This window comes from Panthera leo, chromosome B1 (genome assembly GCF_018350215.1).
Source record: "Panthera leo isolate Ple1 chromosome B1, P.leo_Ple1_pat1.1, whole genome shotgun sequence".
Lineage (NCBI taxonomy): Eukaryota > Metazoa > Chordata > Mammalia > Carnivora > Felidae > Panthera > Panthera leo.
This window is the reverse complement of record NC_056682.1, coordinates 75,625,678-75,646,249: the sequence shown is the minus strand read 5'-3', so window position 1 is coordinate 75,646,249 and position 20,572 is coordinate 75,625,678. Positions and strand designations below refer to the sequence as shown.

Here is a 20,572-nt window from a genome sequence, read left to right as displayed (position 1 = left end):
ATATGAAATTATGTGCCACCATGTCTTTTTAAACAAAATGGGGGTAGAGATGTGGAGATGGTTGTAGCTAAGATAGAATTAGTCCTTATTCTAATTTCTAAGATGACCCTTTGTGCGTGCTTGCCTGCCAATAATATATCATCATAAAGCTCGAAATTTGTGATGTGGCAAAAATATCTGATTCATTTCGTTGACCTACTTAGGTTTTTTGTTTTTTTTTTTTTTTTTTTAGTTTATTTATTTATTTTGATAAAGAGAGTATTCATTCAGGTGGGAGAGGGGCAGAGAGAGAGAGAGAGAGAGAGAGAGAGAGAGAGAATCCCAAGCAGGGTCCATGCTGACAGCACGGGGTGGGAGCCGAGGAGTGCGGGGAAAAGCTTGATCCCAGGAATCATGAGATCATCACCTCAGCCAAAATCAAGAGTCGGAGAGTCAGATGCTTCACTGACTGAGCCACCCAGGTAACTCCGAGGGTTTTATTTGTTTTTAAATAAATACTCTGGTTTTGTTTTGTTGTTGTTATTTGTTTGTTTTAATAGGAGTTATAGTACTTGTACTATTTGCCAGTTACAGTTGATCTTGTACAAGTAAAATTTATTTATTTATTGAGAGACACGGAGTGTGCAAGCAGCAGGGAGGGGCAGAGGGAGAGAGACTCGTAAGCAGGCTCCACCCTCAGTGTAGAGCCCCACGTGGGGCTCCATCCCAGGACCGTGGGATCATGACCTGAGCTGAATCAATGCTCAGTTGACTGTGAGTCACCCAGGCCCTGCACAGGTAAAATTTAAATGGTCACCTATATCAACCTTGGCCCTCTGGCAGGCAGCTGAAACAAGGGGGCATTTGTTCATCTTCGGTGGTCAGAAGGCTATTTCAGTTCAGGAACGTTCTGCCTTTCCTGTGACCGCTAGGAAAGAGTCCAACCCTGGTACTGACCCCGGTATTTCCAGTGTGTATTCTGATATCCCCCCAAACAATATCATCCTGTCTATCCAGGCACCATCTTGTTAGATAAAGTATATTTTCTCTAAGAGCTGGGCTACTTGACCAGGAAAATATCAGGGTGTTTGGTGTAGATGTAATTGTTACAAATTAAGGTGGTTGTATTCTTGGTCTTTAAATAAAGACACAGTGATCATGGAAATTAATAATTTACTTGGCAGTACAAGTTATTTTAAATGTATTTTCCTATTAGGTAAACTAGTCCAGATATCTTCTATTTTCCTACCAATAGTCATTTTTTAGAACATATTTGACAACTGATGTCTTTTTTTATTTACTAAGAAAGTTGTTTCAAGAATGATTCTGGGGCTGACCTTGCTGCATAATTCGAAATTTAAATTAGACAAGCGATTGTCGAATGCCTACAACTTGCCACATTCTTTCCCTGTATTCACATTTAATCCTTTGAAGAAAGTAGTATTTCCATTTTACACAGGAAGAAACATACTCAGAGGAGTTGACTTGTTCAAGGCTACACAGCTGATGGGTCCTCTGATTCCAAATTCCACATTCTTTCCGCTCTCCCACTCTGGGATCGCCTTACAGTGGAGTGCCCTAATGGATGAACAGTGGCGTAGGTCGGTGGGTAGACAGGTAATGCAATTCATAATTCTGGTCTGGCCTGGCAGAGATTTAGATAATGAAGAGACAGGAAGCTTGCAAAGGTGTGGCATCGAACAAAGTGTGAACGGGGGTTGACGTGAGACAGCCTGTGCTTGAGTTGTGCTCCGCCCCTGAGTAGTTGGGTGATCTTTTGTCTCTGAGCCTCAGTTTCTTTGCCTGTAAATGGAGAAAATGATATCTGCCATATAGGGCTGTTGGGAGGGGTAGTGTTGAAAAAGCACCTGCCATGTAAGTTCTCCATTTAAGAAATGGTAGAGTTCATCGGGCTCTGTGCTGACACCTTGGAGCCTGGAGCCTGCTTCAGATTCTGCGTCTCCCTGTCTCTCTGCCCCTCCTCCGCTCATGCTCTCTCTGTCTCTCAAAAATAAATAAACATTAAAAAAAAGAAGAAGAAGAAGAAAAGAAATGGTAGAGTTCTGGGGCACCTGGGTGGCTCAGTCGGTTAAGCGTCAGATTCTTGATTTTGGCTCAGGTCATGATCTCACGGTTTGTGGGACTGAGCCCCGCATCAGGCTCTGCACTGACAGTGTGGAGCGTTCTTGTCTCTCTCCCTCTCTCTACCCCTCCTCTGCTCTCTCTCTCTCAAAATAAATAAACTGAAAAAAAAAAAAAAAGAAATGGTGGAGTTCTAGGTCTCCTCTATGATTCTATAACTTCTATGAAGACAGACATTCTGTTCTTCTTAAAATCTAACCATTTTTTTTACTCAGAAGTTACTAGAACTAAAGTAGCTGGCGGGACAAAATCTTAGCAGCCAAATGAGTCACATGTGTGTCCACTACCTTTGTCTCCCCACCTGTTGTACGTGTAAGCAGGGGGCTCGTTCTGACTCGTTTCTGCCTCCTGTGGCAGGGGCCGTGGAGCAGCCAGTGCCCCAGGTGTCGACTCCGTCGGCCTGCATCGTGGAGTACGGCAAAGCCCTGGACATCAGCTACCTGCAGTACCTGTGGGAGGCCCACACCAACATCCTCCGCTGCATGAGGGACTGCCGAGTCTGGTCCGCCCTGTACGACGGAGACTCCCCTGACCCGGAGACGTTTGTCCAGAGTCTGACGGAGGACAGCGCCGTCGGCTCCCCCTATCCTGTGTTCAGGCTCCCGCAGCAACTCCCCAGGAAGACGGGCTCTCCGCTGCCTCCAAGAAAGGAGAAGAGCCACACGGAGCTGGAGTGGGACGACAGCTATGACACCGGCATCTCCTCAGGGGCGGACGTGGGCTCCCCCGGGCCTTACGATGATCTGGAGAATTCGGGCCCGCTGGCACCAGTCGACCCCCCCAGACACATCCAGGAGATGAAGAAGAACGCCATCCTGCTCTTCAAAGGGTCCTACATCGAAGAGTCCGACTTCCAGGATGATGTGATGGTGTACCGGCTGTGTGCCGAGAAGGACTCTGAGGACACTAGGAAGGTACAGGCGGAAACCGCCAGGCCCGCAAGCCAAGCCCAGACTGAGGTTCAGGGTCCCGCCCTGAACAACGGCCCCCTGCCCAGCCCTCCGTCAGGCACAGATTCAGAGGAGGAACACGGTAGGGACAATTCAGACCCGTTCCCAAATGCGTCCAAGGGACCGAAACAAGAAGAGGAGGCGGCAACAGCCCCGCAACCGAGCGCGGAGTTAGCGCCTCCCATCTCCGAGGCTGAACACGATTCAAAGCCGATGGTCATTAACCCAGGGGGTGAAGATTTCATCGCCCAGTATGACCAAATCATTAAAGAACTAGATTCGGGCCCCGAGGGCTTGACAGAAGAGAATTTCCCCTCGCCTGGTGTCTTGCATCTCAAGGGAGAGCAAGAGGGGAAGGAAGGAGAGAGCAAAGGAGAAAAGGAGGACGAAGAGGAGGAGGCCGGGGAGAAGGCCCTGGAAGAGGAGGACGACTTTGATTCTTTTATAGCAGACACTCCCACCATCGACGCCGCGCCGTCCCCGTTTGGGGTGAGAGATGAGACTGCCTTTGCCAGTCAGCCTCCCGTGAGGACTCAGAGCACCCCGTTCACAGGTGATGATCTTCGCTCGCTTTCTGATTTCTGCTTTTGTAAGTACTTGGACGTATTGTAACGAGGAAGTACGGTAGGTGGAGGCAAGGAGCATTGCCACTTTACCTAACAGAGGGGGGAGAGTGGATTTGTGAAGTGCACAGAGAGGTGGTTTCATGTTACCTTGTCATTCTAGGGGTCTTTTTTGGACCCCAGCCAATCAGAGGATGCATTTCACAGCTGGGTAACTGCTTCCCTTGATATGTGTGTGATAAAATAATAGGACTGATGAAACCACACAAAAAATCCAGTCTCAGTATTTGATAGCCTCATTTCCCTTAGTCTACTAATTTTTCTCCATGGCATGTGTTTTTGTATAGAAAAAAGGTACGGTTTCCCCCACTAGAATCATAGGCTCCGCGAAGGCACAGGTGTTGGATTTTCTCTGCTCTTTCCCAGCACCTGAACAGAGAACAGAGCACAGGGCAGGTGCTCAGAATAGCTGCTGAATAAAGACAGCTGTATACACACGTCAGAGACCATTGGAGCTAGGTATGCCTTTGCCTCGGAGCTCATTTCAGGTAACTGCAAAATCTTTACCCAAAAATAAGTAGAGTGGACCCCCATAAACCTGTAACTCTGCCAACGAATGGGTGTGTTCCAGCATACATCCCTAACAACAGGTAGGAATCGGGTAAGAGCCCAAGGGATAGGTTAGGATATCAGACATGTGGATTGGGGTGAGGAGTTATGATAGAAAACATCATTAAATATTAGCCAGTAATGTCTGAATCTGCAAATTGGGGTGCGGGGGGAACTGGCACAGGGGGTCATCAAACTCAGGGAAGGCTGGTGTGGGACCCCTGAGCAGTGTCTAGGTAACCGGGAGAGATTCCCCCCCCTTTAGGGGCTGACACCGCAGAGGGTCAGACAGCGACGTTGGAGTCAGGCCTGTGGGGGATTCCTGGCTGTAGCATGTCCAGCTCTGAGGTCCTAAACCCTCCCCTTTCTCCTGTGAGGACTGAATGGGAACCCCGGGGCGTGTGTGTTGTTATCACTCTTACAGGCAGCCCCCGGCAGCCTTGGCTGAGGCTTGCCTTTCTCTGGCAGGCGGGGAGCAGCTTGGTGGGACCGGCCACGGCCACTGTGCTCCACCTCCTTGGATCACCCAAAATAGATGAGATCACATTATCTTCCGGCCCAGTCTGGTAGGCTTCCTGTGATTTCAAGTGGCTCTTCCAGCCTCCTCCTGTATTTATTCATCTATTTACTGAGGCCTGAAGATTTATTTAAAGAGGGAGAGAGCTTTTAATTCCACAATTAAAAGGCTTAAGGTTCTAGTGGAGATAACATTTCAGTGTGAATGGGTTTTAATTAAAATTCAATCAGTCAGTCCATCAGAAGAAGGATTAGATAATCTCAGTTTGCCCAGGTGATAAGGGGAGGGGGCTGGGGGTGGGGTGGGGAGCAGGAGGGCCCTGGCTGCCTGAAGGGGGGCAGAAGTAACCTAGCACACACCCGAATTTTGCCTGAGGCCTGCCCCATTTACTCTGGCCCAGCTGGAAATCCCCACTTTGCAGAGCTCTTGGGGGTGTGAGGGCCACCCAGGGCTAATGAGGGTTGCTCTTTAGAACAGAACGCTGGCTTTCTTGTGAAAGAGCTTCGTCCCTGGGAAATATGTAAATTGCGGAAACAAAGTATAGCTTAGGGCAAGAAGAAAAAGGGAATACAACACTTTATCAAATAACATCAGTGTTTTGCATAGGATACACCTGAGAACCAACAAAATGTTGTGAGTTTTTTTTATACATATAGGTAATTTTAACCAAAACTTTGCTTTTTCCCTCCTTTGAAATTTGTACACAGCTTCAGGAAACATCTTTTCTCTTTCCATGTATATAAACTTTGTAGTTTCCAAACTCCTGAGTGTGTTGTGTAGCAGTAAGCGTAACTTCTGTCTCTCCGTGGAATCCTGATTTCCACCGAAATGAATTTGCTTCTCAGGACGATCAAAGCATTCCATTTCATTTATCTAATTAACTCTATTTGTGCATTCAGCAGTCTTGTATTGATCTCCTAATATTTGGCAGGTTCTGTGCCAGATACTAGGACAGAAAACTGAAGGGATTCACAGACTTTCAGAGGAGAGATCAAGAAAGAATTGTACTCAATGAGAAAAGCATTATTTTCTTAAGTTTATTTGTTTATTTTGAGAGAGAAAGAGACTCACAGAGTTGGGGGGGAGGGGTAGAGAGAGAGGGAGAGAGAATCCCAAGCAGGCTCCATGCTGTCAGAGTAGGGCCCGATGTGGGGCTTGATCCCACGACCCTGGGATCATGACTTGAGCCAAAATTAAGACTCAGACACTTAACCAACTGAGTCACCCAGGCGCTCCAAAGAAATGCATTATTAGTGATTGTGTGTCACACGTCTTAGGGGAGCCCAGTGGCGGGGGGAGTGGGAAAGACTTCACAGAAGAGGGGTACAAACAGCGGATAGAAGCTCTCAGGTAAAAGTGGCTCAGAATGATCGTCTGGAGAAGAGGAAACAACAGGCAGAAGACAAAGGAGCCTGACAGCGCAGGCACAGGTGTGACAGAGCGTGGATCCTGTGAGACAGTGAAGTGTCTGAGAGCGGAAGCCAGAAAGCTTGGTTGGTGCCACCTTATGGGGAGGGGGTCTTTGGGCCAAGCTGAGGAACAGGGACCTTGCGCTGCTGGCACTGAAGAAACCCTGGAAGCGTTTGAGTTGGCAAGTGTTGTGACTGGGTCTGTGTTTGAAAGGCCAGCCTAGAGTAATAGGGAGAGAGAGAGAGCAGGTGGGAGCCTGCTGTCACTGTGGCAGAATTCAGAATGCACTCATGCTCTGAGTTCTGTTCCTCGGAAAGTCTCACAGTCTGTATTCACACGTATGTGCCAAGATATATTTACAAGGATGTCTGTTGAGGTGTTGTTTATAATAGAAAAAGACTGGAAACAACCCAAATGTCCACTAGTAGGAGACTGTTTTACGAATGTAGTACCCATGGTGACTGAATAGCTTGCAGCCTTGTGCTGAATGAGACCGCTCTGTATGTGCTGCTATGGGACAGTCTCTAGGGTAGAGTGTTCGATGGAAAAGCAAGGTGCAGGATAGGGTGTGGAAGATGTCATCATTTGATCAAAAAAAAAAAAAAAAAAAAAAAAAGAACCAGGATACACACACACACACACACACACACGTGTGCGCGGGCAGAGGCAAGGCAGTGTGTTGGTGAAAAGAAGCAGCACTGGAAACAGATGGGCTGGATTACAGTTGTGACTTTTCATTTATTGGCCATGTACACTTAGCGTTCTGCCTCATCGTTCAATGGGGATAATCAACTTCGTAGGCTCCTGTAGAATATTTAAGTAAGTTGATACATGAAAAGTGTGGAACACTTAGAATACTGCCTGGCACGTAGTGATTAGTAAATGTTTTAAATAATAATTCAATTATTATTCTATTATATATGTATTATTATATTCTATATATAACATATAGAATATATAGAATATATACATTCTATATATATATTCTATATATATATTCTCTCTCTATATATATTTATATATATCTATATATAATCTATATATCTATATATATAGAATATATATTCTATATATATTCTCTATATATATATTTATATATATCTATATATATATATCTCTATATATCTCTATATATCTATATATTCTATATATATAATATATAGAATATATATATATTCTATTATATATGTATATATATATTTCTGGAAGAACACGTTCTAATCTGTTAACGGGTTGCCTCCAGGGATGAAGGCTATTCTTTATTTTATAGTTCTGTACTGTTTGAAGAAAACTAAAAAAAAAAAAAAAATCATTTAAATCTCTACTAAAATAGAAAGACCATTGCTGGAGTCAAGACAAGCAACCATGGGACTCAGACCTCAGGCAGAGCTGGCAGAGAGGTGGCAGTGAAGGCCCACATTCAGGAGGTATTTCCAGCATGGGACCAGCAGAGCCGAGGCACGGAATTGATGGCCGCTCCATTCTTGGAGTTAGAGAAAAGAGGAGGAGCGGGCGGGTAGGTGGGGGCAGGGGAAGAGGGCACATGAGAGGGGAGAGACGTGAATGACACATTGTCTTGTTATTCTGAGAAATTAGTATTTGCTGGGTGGGGAGTTTGCCTGTCCTAGAAGAAGAGAGGAAGAAGAAACACACTGCCCACCCCACCCCGCACACACACCTGTGGCTTTCTAAATTGTAGCTGAGTTTTTTCTGATTTTCAGCTGCTTAAGAGTTTCCCCTAGCAACTGTTTGTTGCCAAGCAGTTTTTTTTTTAAGTGCTGGAAATCAACTAAGAATAAAAGAGGAATTTGAAAGGGTTTCATGGATGTTTCTTATTGCACATGCCTAAGAAGTTGTAATTAATGTCATTAGTGGATTATGACAGTTGCTGGTCTTGACCTAACGTTCTGTCATTCAGAACAGAGATGGTGATGCCACTTGCTCTCCACAGGGGGCTGGTCTGTTTCCCTCCCCTGTAGTAGCGGTAGACTGTACCTGCTCTGCCCTGGGCACCTGCAAGGTCGGCACATCTCATGTGCATTGGATGGCTACACGGGCAAAGTACAGTCTCGGGCCATGGGAGGGCAGGGTTGGACTCTCATTAAGGACATGTGTTTGTTTATAGGGGATTCTATCTACCTCAAGGGACTGAATTCACCTGTCTTGGCTTCCTCTGGAGGAAAATAGATGCTGAGCCAGGGACTGCAGGGCAGTGGGGGAGGGGGGCGGGAGGGGAAGAAAGGGAAGACCTGGCCGGGAGTCAGGGAGGATGAGGGCAGTAGCCTTCACCTTGTACCTCTAACCTGAAAAGCTTGAATTGGGTTGTGATGCCTTCAGAAGAGTTACTAGTGACGTTTCCAGGGTTTTTGATGAAGCCTCTTTAAGGTGCTTTCAAAGTGGGATTCTCATCTAGTTTCTGAATGTGTTTGGCACACTCCCAGTTGTGTTTTGTGAGCAGGGCCTCTGCGAAGGCTCTCTACTCAGAGAGTTCACTGAACGCCTGTGTTGTGGAAAGTGAGGAGCTCTGTCCATCCCAGAGATGGGGAAGTTGAGGCTCATCTAAATACATGAGGGGGTAGTACCTTTCTGTTTGAGGCCCCAGTAGAAACATCCTCTACAACCCCAGCGACAGGAATATTGCCATCATCCAGGGGTAAAGGGTTTAGGTTTGGTGTTCCCAATTCTCACAGATGGCTTCTCTTTTCTTGCAAAGGGTTTTACTGTCTTACACCACCAAGGCTTCTGAATTAAGCGTCTTGTGGTAAAGTATGTTTTTGTTAAACTCATATTAATGTTGGTGAAATCTTCGTAAGGCACGTGTATTCATCAAGGGTGATGTGCTTTTGTTATAAAGATGCCGTGGTTTAGAGGCATCATCAATAGCTCCACTGGGGGAAATGCAGAATTCTCATTCATTTTGCTTAATGGACCGCTTTTATGGTAAAAATGGAAAATGTCTTCAAGTAATTTTATTAATGCCAGATTAATTTTTTTGATTTTCCCTGTCTTCAATGAATTCCCACATAAAGCACATTAATTTTCTCACGATCCAAATTAGTCAAAGCCTCTTTTTGCCTAATTATTTATGAACTACTTTTGCAGTCATATAGATTTTCTTTCTTGAGGAACCTATGACGCCTCAAACTATACCTCCCCAAATTGAGTCTCTCTTCTCCCTCCCTCCCCTCCTCCACCGGAAGATTAAAGTATTGTTACCCAGGTGCCCAATGCCATTAAAATTACAGCCCAGGCCTCATTCACCCCTGGTTTTTCTCTTCTTCCGATTCTTCCACATGGTGATATTTCACAAGACGGGATCTTTCTCTGGGTGCTTCTTGTGGATAGACAATCCCTGTTCACATGTTGCTACTTGGCAAACATAGTTTGTGTGTGTTTGCTATTCTTTACTAGCACAAAGGTTTTTTTGTTACTAAAACTTTTGCTGGTTTCTGATGTTTGTGTGAAGCCCTACAGTATGCGTCTTCATGAGGTGATTGAATATCATGGTTTTGAGCTCTGACAGTTCCGGGAAATATGGCAACGTTATGGAGTATATTTTAATTAAAAAAAATTTTTTTTTAACGTTTATTTATTTTTGAGACAGAGAGAGACAGAGCATGAACGGGGGAGGGTCAGAGAGAGAGGGAGACACAGAACCTGAAACAGGCTCCAGGCTCTAAGCGGTCAGCACAGAGCCCGTATTTTAATTTTTTTTAATGTTTGTTTATTTTTGAGAGAGAGAAAGCTTGAGCAGGGGAGGGGGCAGAGAGAGGAGGGGGGGGGACAAAGGATCTGAAGCAGGCTCTCCACTGACCGCAGCGAGCTCGACGCAGGGCTCAAACTCATGAACCATGAGATCATGACCTGAGCTGAAGTTGGACCCAAGTGCCCCGAAGTGTATCTTTAAAATTATGCTTCCTCTGACTTTTTTCAAGGTCTGTGATAATTTTCAAAGCTTCAAAACTGCTCATAGAGTCAAAATACCAGCTCCCATGCATGTATCCCTGCTTTCTCCTGGTGGTGGTGGTTTGCTTTATGTTCTGCTTTGAGGCAGGAGAAGATCTGGCTCAATTTGCTGTTTCTGTATTTGATCTGCACCTGGCGGACCCACGGTTTGGGAGCGGTGGCCCCGGTGCCTCCTGAGTTGTCAAGGAAAGATGTCATCTGTGCTGAGCCAGCCCTGACGCCTTGTGCTCTTCCTGCAGGCCCATTCATCAGCGTGGTCCTGTCAAAGCTGGAGAACATGCTGGAGAACTCTCTACATGTTAATTTGCTACTTATCGGGATCATTACTCAGCTAGCCAGCTACCCGCAGCCTCTCCTGCGCTCCTTTCTGCTCAACACCAACATGGTCTTCCAGCCAAGTGTCCGCTCCCTCTATCAGGTACGTTAGCTGAGCCCATATCCATACCTGTTGATTTTATGGGTGCTAAGGAGAGGGCTGCTTCTCTCCTTTCCCCTGTTATTTTGTTGTTTTTCTAAAATCCCTCGGTTCTAATTCACTTGCTCTCCTTCCCCGTCCTATGACACCAGTTGTGTGGATTATTCTAGACAAACTGCAAAGCTTCATTTAGCTTGATGTTTCGAGGGCGCCCTACCAAGAACACCCAGGCTGTTAAAAACAAGCAAATGCCTGATATCATAAAAGTTCCGGCAACGAGGGCTGTACCAGAAAGATGTATCGATAACTGAGGGTGGGATTCCATTGTGGAGCATTCACATCATTAATGTCGCTTTTGACAGGTCCTTGCATCTGTGAAAAACAAGATTGAGCAGTTTGCTTCTGTGGAGAGAGACTTCCCGGGGCTCCTCATACAAGCCCAGCAATACCTGCTCTTCCGAGTGGACATGTCTGACATGACCCCTGAGTCACTAACCAAAGGTAAGTCACGTGTCTCCTCTGTGTCTCTCCTCCAACTGTTCTTCCGTTTCCCCAGCCTCCTGACTTGGGCTCACAGATGCTGTGCTGGCTCCTGGGCCTTAAAAGCATCTAAATACATCTTCATTTTCCCCAACAGGGGAGAGCCGCCTCTTCGCGTTCTGCAACCTAAAAAAAAAGTCTCCCCTGCTTGCACCTGGCCTGCTCCCGGCTGGGAGGGCTTAGTAGGATATTTGCTTGCCTCCCCGATAGTGGTCAGGGAGGAGTGCTGCGTGTTGTTGCTTGGCTAGAATAAATAACTTGGCGTGTGTGGGCCAGAAAGAGGCATTATGTGCACACCCTGAGCCATTTTTTGGCCAGTCCTGCCCTGAGGAGGGCATCTGTTCTCTTTATTATGTTTTCAGAGACTCTTAGGCCCCAAATAAATGTGCTTTAGGGCTCTGGAAGGTAAAAACTATTCATTTGGACTGGGAGAAGGAAAGCTTCTGCTCAGCCTCAAGTTTCTGAGAGTAGTGCCTTTTCGTCAGCTCTAGTGGTGCCAGGCGGGGGGAGGGTGGTGGTCGGAGCGGAGCAGGAGAGCCCAGGATGGTCCTGCGGGCCGGCCAGGCCTGGGGAGCACCTCCGCTTTGCCTCGCTTCAGCTCAGGCTGGACGGGTTTGATGGCCAGTTGTATTCTGAGCCAAGATTTAGGCCGAGATGAGTGCAAACTAGTAAATGCCCCATATTACACTGGCTTTTGCTCATCACACGACCCGGACAAGCCAGGCTTCCTTGTGGCCGGTGAACAGTGGAGAGCGTGGGGCTCCCAGTTTCCGGCTAAAGGCGTGCGATCAGAAACAAGATTGAGAGTGAGAGGCAGAAATGTAACTTGGGGCAACTTTTAAACCTGTAAAGGGAGCTGAAAGATCCCAGAACTCTGATGGCTTGACTTTGTCTCTGTGTAGCTATTTCCTCTTGGTCACTGGGCCTCACTGAGCCTCCTGTTCCTTGACTTTTAAATGAAGAATTTGTTTTCTATCTCAAGTCCTTTTGGCTGTAGAGCTCTGACTGTGAAGAGCCTTCAGGGCACTGCAAGGCAGACTTTGAAAGACAGGTGGGCCTGTGCCACTGGGAGATGAGGGGGCAGGCTCCAAGCTTTGGCCCTAGAGAAGAGTAGTCCAGGCTGGGCCGGGCCATTCACGGAGGGGGAGTAGCCCCCACGTCTCTGTGGAAAGGTGGGCTGTGGGCCCGCGTGGCCTCTCCTAGCTCCTGGACTACTGGTCTGTTAGTTGTGTTCCTCCTGAACCCGGAGCACACCTCTGTAGCTCACCCTGTGAGCATTAGCTTTTGTTCAGTAACGAACCACTGCAGCAACTCAGTGGTTTAAGAGAAAGTCATTTATGAGTGCTCACGAGTCTGTGTGGTTGCCCGGGTTTTCTGATCTGGGCCAGCCTCGGCTGATTTTGCCTGGACTTGCTTATGTGTGGCCATCAGCAGGTGGCTGGATGTCTGGGATGGCCTCACTCATATGGGTAATGGTTTCCGGCTGGGGTGATGGGGATCGTGGGGGTCTGTATTGCTCATCATCCAGAGGGTTCGCCCCGGCTCGTCAACATCACGGCTGTAGGTTTGCAAGAACGAGAGCAGGATTGTACAAAATCTTTTGAGGCTCTGTCTCGGGACCCAAACAAGGTCAATTCTGCTACATTCTGTTGGGCAATGCAAGTCATGGGGCCAGCCCAGGTTCAAGAATGGAGCCAAACTTCCACCTCTCCATGGCAAGGGCTAGAAGAATTGTGGGCATTTTTACAATCTGTAGATGGAAGGTGGCATGCCTCTTCTTACATTACACTCCATGCTTGGTCTTCATTTGTAGTTTTCAATTTGTAACGTGCTTTCCAAGGCAATCTTGTTTTCAGATAGCACGGTGCAGTGGGTGAGAAGGATACTACTGGCTTCATTTTCGTATAAGGCAACCGAAATTAGGTGCCTGGAGTAGTCCGCCAGGGTCATGAGGCTCAGGTGCCTGAGCCTGTCTTGCCCAGTGTGTGGAGCCCAGGGCACAGACGCTGACTGGCTTCCTAGGCTTTCCTTGACCCACACACTCCAGGTGAGGGGTGGTGGGGTGGGGAGTGGTGGGGATCACTCACACCTTGTGCTATGTCCTGGACTGTTTCTTGGCTGTGGATGCCAGGTATGTGCCCAGGGGAACTTGTTCTCACCACATACAGTTGTCAAATGAGCCATAATTGATGCTTTCTAAGGTCTGTAATGTTCAGGGGGCTTTGACTTGTGAGAAGCTTCTCTCGGGGAAGAAGACTTTTCCTTTAACAGAATTGTTCAGGTAAACTTTCCAACTTCTTTCATATTGGCAAAGTGATACCCTCCTCTCAACTTAAAAAGTCTCTAAACTTTCTCACAGAATGAGAAAGGTGTCTGTCCGCTTGCACAAAGCTGACCACCAAAGCATTGAGTGTGATGCGATTGCCTATAAATGAGTTGAATCCAGGAGCTCGAGCATCATGGTAATGGGCCAGACACTGGGGTTTTCCATGTTTGTGAGCTGTGTACTTTGTCTAGCACTGTGGATGTGGTGGGTGGGGGGAGCCTGTAAAAGATTTCTCACCTGACTTTTAAATCTTGCCAGTATTAGTCTTGAAAACCGTCTGTTGCAGCTTTTCAGACCCAGGGCAGCATTTCAGAAAACCACTCCCGATTCTGACATTTATTTATACTTCTCTTCTTCCCTGCCTTTTTCTTCAGGTGCTTGTGCATGCTTGCTGAGTCCTCTGATGATGGGTGGAACTCGGGTGCCTGCAGCGAGTTCCCCCATCATGCAGGTGCTCTACTCCCTTGGCCTCCTGACAGCCCTGTAAAAAACGAGCCAAAGGGGCGCCTGGGTGGCTCAGCCAGTTAAGCGTCCGACTTTGGCTCAGGTCATGATCTCACAGTTCGTGGGTCGAGCCCCGTGTTGGGCTCTGTGCTGACAGTTCAGAGCCTGGATCCTTCTTCGGATTCTATGTCTCCCTCTCTTTCTGCCCCTCCCCCATTTGCACTTTCTCTCCCTCTCGAATATAAATAAGAACATTAAAAAATAATAAAAAACAAAAAAACGAGCCTCCTCACTAATGGCTTCAAATAGGGACAGACTTCCTATGCCAGCTGTCACTTTGTCATCCTTGAGACTGTTGATCTCTGGGATCAGCCACTTCCCCTCAAATGCTTTCCAAACCACAGAGGTTGTATTTGCTTGTATTTAGTTATCTTCAGAGTCCTTTCACTGATCATGAGTTCTGGGAGGGAGGGAGGTCAGGTGGGTGGTATTTCCATTTTACAGAAAAGGAAACAGAGACGTTATATGATAAGCTAGTTGCCAGGTAGGAATCATAACTTGGTTCTCCTTGCTTTTGAACTGAGAGCTTGATGGAGCTTTGTGACACCCTGAGAGGCCACTCCCGTGCTAACAGCACAGCCTGCTGGGAGGGTTTCCCTGCAAATCTTAGGTCTCCCTCACTGGGCACGCTCCTGCTGCTGCCTTATTAGTGAAGACAATTTTGATTCTTGGATTCAAGTGGGTAAATGAGGCTTGGTGATGACACTTTTTTAAAGTCATGACACTTTTTGAATTCGTGGATGAAGCTAGAATAATGAACCACAAAAACCCTTTTTTTGGGAGGAAGGAGGAGTGAATTTGAAAGAGAAAGATGGAGATGAGGAAAATGAACCATCCAGGGAGGTCAGTTCCTTCCCTCATTCGTTCATTCAGTGAATGTTTATTAGCTTCTGCTATGAATAAGGAAGTGGGTTGGGTGTTGTGAAGGACACATCGCCTAGGGGCTCAGCTCTCAGAAAACTCAAGGTCTGATAGAGGAGGAAAAACAAACAATACAAGGTTAAAGGGCCACATTGGCCTTTGCTGGTTAATAAATGGGGTGGGAGGCTAGAGCAGGGAACAACATTTGGGGCAGGAAACAGGAAGTCTGTGAAGTCAGTGGCAGCTGAATTGCTGATGATATGATGGATGACCCATCAAGAGGTCCCTGTGTACATTATGCCTACTGGCTCATTTTTTTTTTTTTTTTACCTCTTGTTTGTTGATTTATTGAGGTATAATTAACATACAATATTAGTTTTCAGTGTACAACATTGATTCAACAATTCTATGCACTACTCAGTGCTCATCACGGTGAGTGTAGTCACCACCTGTCACCAAACAACATCATTACAGTGTTATTGACTTTATTCCCTCTGCTTTACTTTTTGTCTTATAACTAGAAGTTTATACCTCTTAATCCTCTTCATCTGTTTCACCCGTCTCCCTACCCATCCCTCCTCTGGTGACCATCAGTTTGTTCTCTATATTTAAGAGTCTGTTTTTTGTTTTTCTTTGTTCATTTGTGTTGTTTCTTAAATTTCACATGTAGGTGAAATCATACGGCATTTGTCTTTTTTCTGTCTGACTTATTTCACTTAGCAGAATACTCTCCAGGTTCGTCCACGTTGTTGCAAAAGGCAAGAGCTCGTTCTTTTTTATGGCTGAGTAATATTCCATTATATATGTACTATATCTTCTTATCCACTCATCCATTGATGGACATTTAGGTTACTTCTGTATCTTGGCTCTTGTAAATAATGATGCAGTAGAGGGCTGCATAGATCTTTCAGATTAGTGTTTTTGTTCTTTTTGGGTAAATACCCAGAAGTAGAATTACTGGATCATACGATAATTCTATTTTTAATTTTATTGAGGAACCTCCATACTGTTTTACACAGTAGCTGCACCACTTTGCATTCCCACCAAACAGTGCAATAGGGTTCCTTTTTCTCCACACCCTCGCCAACACTTGTCATTTCTTGTTTCTGATTTTAGCCATGCAGACAGTTGCAAAGTGAGATTTCATTGTGGTCTCATTATTCAGGTCTTTTGCCCATATTTAATTGGATTATTTGTGTTCTGGGGGTTGAGTTTCCTATTGACTCACTTAATCCTTACAACTCTGTGAGCTTTTGACACATGAGGACATTAAAGTACAGAGAGGTAAAGCAACCTCCCTGATGTCACTCAGCCACTAAGTGGCAGAGTGGGTGCTCTTCTTAACCACTGCACTGGGGTCTCTTGAGGCTAGTGAGATCTAGAGGAGCAGAGATATGGGGAAGAGAATTCCATGGATAGTGCAGGTCTTGGCCTGGGATTACTGCCTATGGGTGTCCCATTTCTCACTTGTAGCCAGGCCAGCTTCCTTTGTGAGTTTTGCTGGACCCTTTGAAGAGCTGCGGTGCTGGAGGACTCCCATGGGGGTCCCAGAGGGTGGTCTCCAAGGCTGGCCATGGACCTCAGCGATCTCAATACTTTTGTCCTCACTTTCTTGTCCGGACGTGTTGTGTGTTTCTGCTGAAAGGTGGCAGCAGACAGATCCTCTACAACTTTTCCAGTTCTTCATGGAATGAAGTGTGATAAACTCTAATCTAAAAGATATTTAAAGCAGTAAAGCAGAGGATTTTTTTTTTCACACTAAAGACTATAGTAGTGAGATGTGGAAAGTACTATAAATGTCAAGAATTTTTAGTACTGTAGTTAAGCGACACTCTGAGAAGTGTTGAAAAATGGGACTGAATTCTAAAAAGCAGCCAAAATAATGAAGAACTTGAATATAATGATTTATAAAGAGTAGTGAGTCTATTTGAGTAGGGGCAGACGGACGCATAAATAATTCCTATAAATATATGAAGGCTGGAAATATAAGAATTAAATAGTGGGGAAAGTTGAACCATTTTAATTAGTAAAACTGATTTGATGTGGAAATGCAAATCATTTGAATATGTTCAAGTTTGGGCTCATCTCATCCTGGACCCGTGTTACTGAAGCTGAGATTGAAACCCCTGAAAACCCTTCTTAGATGGAGGCTTCTAAGCCACTTGCTGCCACTAGATGCCCATGGTGGTGGGAAGTTCCCAATCTGATCGGTCTTCCTAGCACCCAGCTTCCTCTCCGTTATTTCCAACCTTTAAAAGGCTTCTTCCATTCTGTTCTTCAAAAAAGGCTGGAGATCCCAGCCAGGAGCTGGGGGTCCTCAGGGAGCCCTCGAGGCCGAGCTACAGAGAGCGTGGAGTGGCTTGGTTAGCCCAGCTTGCCTCCTGCAGCTCTGCTTTAATTGGTAAAGGTAGGATGGTTCCCCCAACACCAGGGGAGCAGGTGGAGCCTCTGGACGCCCCCAGATAACACGTGGTGAGTTAAGTCTTCACTTGGTAGGATGCAGTGGCAGGAGACACCTTTTTCATTTTTTCCCTTCACCATGTCCTGGGCATGGAGGGTTACCACAATTGCTGCACAAAGTTCCTTACACAGGATTTTGGATAAAACTCTTGCCATCACATACCTTGTGCTGGAGGTTATCTGCTGGGCAGCAACCCAGCCACATGTGTGTGTGCGCCACAGGGCGGAGAAGGTACATGTTCAAGGGCTGTGTCTTCGGACTTCGGTTCTAGGAACTGAACCCATGACTAGACAGTCCACCAGCCCCCTCCCCTCAAACACACATACTTAAGAGGGTGGACATAAAGGCCTGTGGAGGGTCGCCCTGACAGTTTTCTTTCTGCTTTCAGATCCCATTCAGGATGCTTCCAGGACAGGAATTGGCAAGAACCTTTTGGATGGTCCCCCAAGAGTGCTTCAGCCCTTCCTGACAAACAGAGCCAAGGTGGCTGGGGTGCCCCCAAGTCTGCCCCTGCCAGTGAGGAACACCATGCTGGCCGCTGCCCTCTTCCCAGAGTTCCTGAAGGAACTGGCTGCCTTGGCCCAGGAACACTCCATTCTGTGCTACAAGATCCTGGGTGACTTTGAGGACTCCTGTTGTTAGTTTTTTTGTTTTTTTTTTTTTTTAATAGAGGTTCTTGTTTTTAAGGTTTTAGTGTCTTGACTGAATGTTAAATGCAAAGCTGCTTACAAAAATTTCTACTTTGATACTTCCTGACAATACTTGATTTGTGGGGAGGGAAATTTTCTGTGTACCTCCTCTTTCTCTAGCCGGGTCTTTCCACCTCCTCTAGAATGTAAGTCTCATAAGCTGGTAACTCCTTGGGCAGGTTTTCTTTTCTTTTTTACTCCTCAATTTTTTGGTATTCTCCCATCCCTTTGAGTCACTTATCTTGCAGCTTAGAGCTTAGATCACACCAAGCAAATACTGGGGTTCCATGATTTCTGGAAGTACCCCGGGTTAGAAGGCTCAGCTCTTCAAATAGCACATGAATGAACATCTGTTCCTGTTGCCTTCTGCATTTTGGTTTCCCTTTTCTAAAAGGGAAGAATAAAGATGGGGCCCTGCTTTCCTCTATCACACAAGCATGTATCATGTGTCCCTTTGCATCTTACTTCCAAGATTTGCACTCTGCCCAACATGTGTTGCCTTATGTTGCAGGCAAATCCATTGGTTTCAGCTATTTGCCTGGGAAGTCAGATGTGGTTGTGGATAATTTGGAATGCAGGAAAATTTTCTTGTTGCTTGAGAGCTTTCTTTAATCAGTGTATCACTTCCTAAACACTGGAAATAGTCTTATTTTAGTAAGATTTGCACAAAATGAAATCTACATAGGCAAACTGTTACATTGGTTTTTAGAAGTTTGATCTGATGGAGAAAGTGGGGTATCATATACTCGGGTATCATTGTTTTGTGTTTTATAAAAGACAGATTTTGTGAAGCTATTTCACAGTGGGTTTTGGGGGGGTAGGGAGGAGTATGGGGCAGGGGAAAGGATAAAGGTGAACTAAATGAAATCTATAAAAACATTGGCAATTATTTTAGATCCTGTTTGCTTTTTCTAATATGTTGCACTTTGTAGAGAAACAAGCACTGTACACTTTGGGACCTGGAATGTAAATGCAGACGGGTCACAGGAAGCCCTGCGAAGCCAAGTGCCTGCTGGTGACTCACTACACACAGAAATGCTGCCTTCTGAGTAATGGGGTTCATTAGAAGCCCCCACACGATGTATTAGTGCCTCTGTGCTGCTTTGCAGCCTGCTCCAGGCATAATTATACTTAGCGCCACCGTCTCCTTAAACCACCAAAGAGGGAGAAACACACACAATAACTGTCTGCTAAAAACGAGACCATGAACAGCTGATATTTGTGGACATTCAGTTCCACGCCCCTCTATTTTGAGCAGGGGAGGAGCACATAACAAGGGTGGGCCTCTCTGTTTGGGGGGAAACGGGAAGTCTTGTTTTCTTCCCAGTTCTTGTTTTCTTTGTGGGCATCGCTGCTGAGCCCTGGGGGCAGCCACAGGTCTGGCGGTTGTGCCTCAGGAGGACTGGTATGATTTTAATCAGGCCTGTAGCAGAGGAGGGCAGTGGAGGAAAGAATCCCATCTGAGACCTTGCAGAGCAGAGGCTGCCCTTCAGTGTTTCACGGTTCTTGAAGCAGCTTTGTATTGAGAGCTAGCCAGCCCATGGAATGTGGACCCCAGGAGACCTGGCCTGGGCAAGGAGGCTCTCAGCGGCCAGCCTCACAGTGTTTCTAAGTCTAAGCAAGAAACCAAAGATGTCGACCTGTTGTATGTTTCTGACTTCCCATTTGTCTGTCTTGGAAAATGGTTTGCCCAGCTGTGGTACAGCCGCAGGAATGTATGAGGCCCAGCGGACTGGCCTGGCTTCCTGGCACAGCCTTGTATTCGCAAACCCCCAGGTCTCCACTGGAAAAGAAGGTGGCTCAAGGTAGATTAAGAAAGAGGAACAGGAAGATGGAATGTAAGCTGTAATTTATTATCCTCTAGCTTCGTTTTGGGCAAGTATTTACCTCCCAGTTTGGACTGAACAGGTACAGAAAATGCTGCAGTCATACCTGGAAAGTGTATTCATTGGCTTTTTTGGCTTGATTTACACTTCTCTCCATTATCTGGTGATGGTATTGATTCCTTCAGTCCATATTGCTTTATTATAGACCACTGTAGTCCCCTGTGTAGAGGGTGCCCTTTTGGAAAGATACTGCTTTTGTGCCTCTTAGCATTTTTAAAAACAGGTACTGAACTAGACTTACCTTAAAGGAGGGCAGAGGTGATCAGTGTCGGGGGTGGGAGACAGTAAAATTAGCTCCCGTGGTGGGGTGCCGGTAGCAAACTCACATGATAACCCTATTTGGAATTGGAAACTGGTTCATCTTTCTGCATCCATTATAGGCCTCCTCCACAGTATTGTGTTCAGGGGTTTTCAAAATGAAGTCAGAAATCTGACTTGGAAATGCATTATAGAGAACTGGAAAATCCACACGGTGGAGTGAAACAGCCAGGTAGCTTAGGTAAGGATGGTTGTGGCAATAGCGTGGACATACCAGAGGAAAAACAGCAGAGTCCTGAGGCTATAAATAAGAGAAGAGCAAATATGGCGGGGGGCGGGGGAGTGGGGGGTTGGAGGAATGAACTTTGATCTAGGAAGATATGGAGATACTGTACCGTAGGTGGGTGGCAATGGTAATTCCTTGGTGGGAAAAAATCATGGTAAAAATCATAAAGTAGTCGGTGGGGCCTGCAGAAATTCTTTTTTGTAATGTAGG

General features: G+C 46.1%; 1 protein-coding gene across 4 annotated transcripts in view; it reads left to right on the top strand.

Annotated features, from left to right (window-relative positions):
• The window catches only part of FHIP1A (FHF complex subunit HOOK interacting protein 1A), a 284,848-nt gene extending 266,067 nt beyond the window's left edge, over positions 1–18,781 (top strand). For all 4 annotated transcript variants that reach the window (XM_042935309.1, XM_042935310.1, XM_042935312.1 and 1 more), the window contains 4 exons: positions 2,479–3,624; positions 10,376–10,554; positions 10,914–11,052; positions 17,632–18,781. In XM_042935309.1, the coding sequence (XP_042791243.1) occupies positions 2,479–3,624; positions 10,376–10,554; positions 10,914–11,052; positions 17,632–17,885 (1,718 nt within the window). In that variant the 3' untranslated portion in view covers positions 17,886–18,781. The remainder of the gene's footprint in view (positions 1–2,478; positions 3,625–10,375; positions 10,555–10,913; positions 11,053–17,631) is intronic.
• Positions 18,782–20,572: the final 1,791 nt, after the last annotated feature.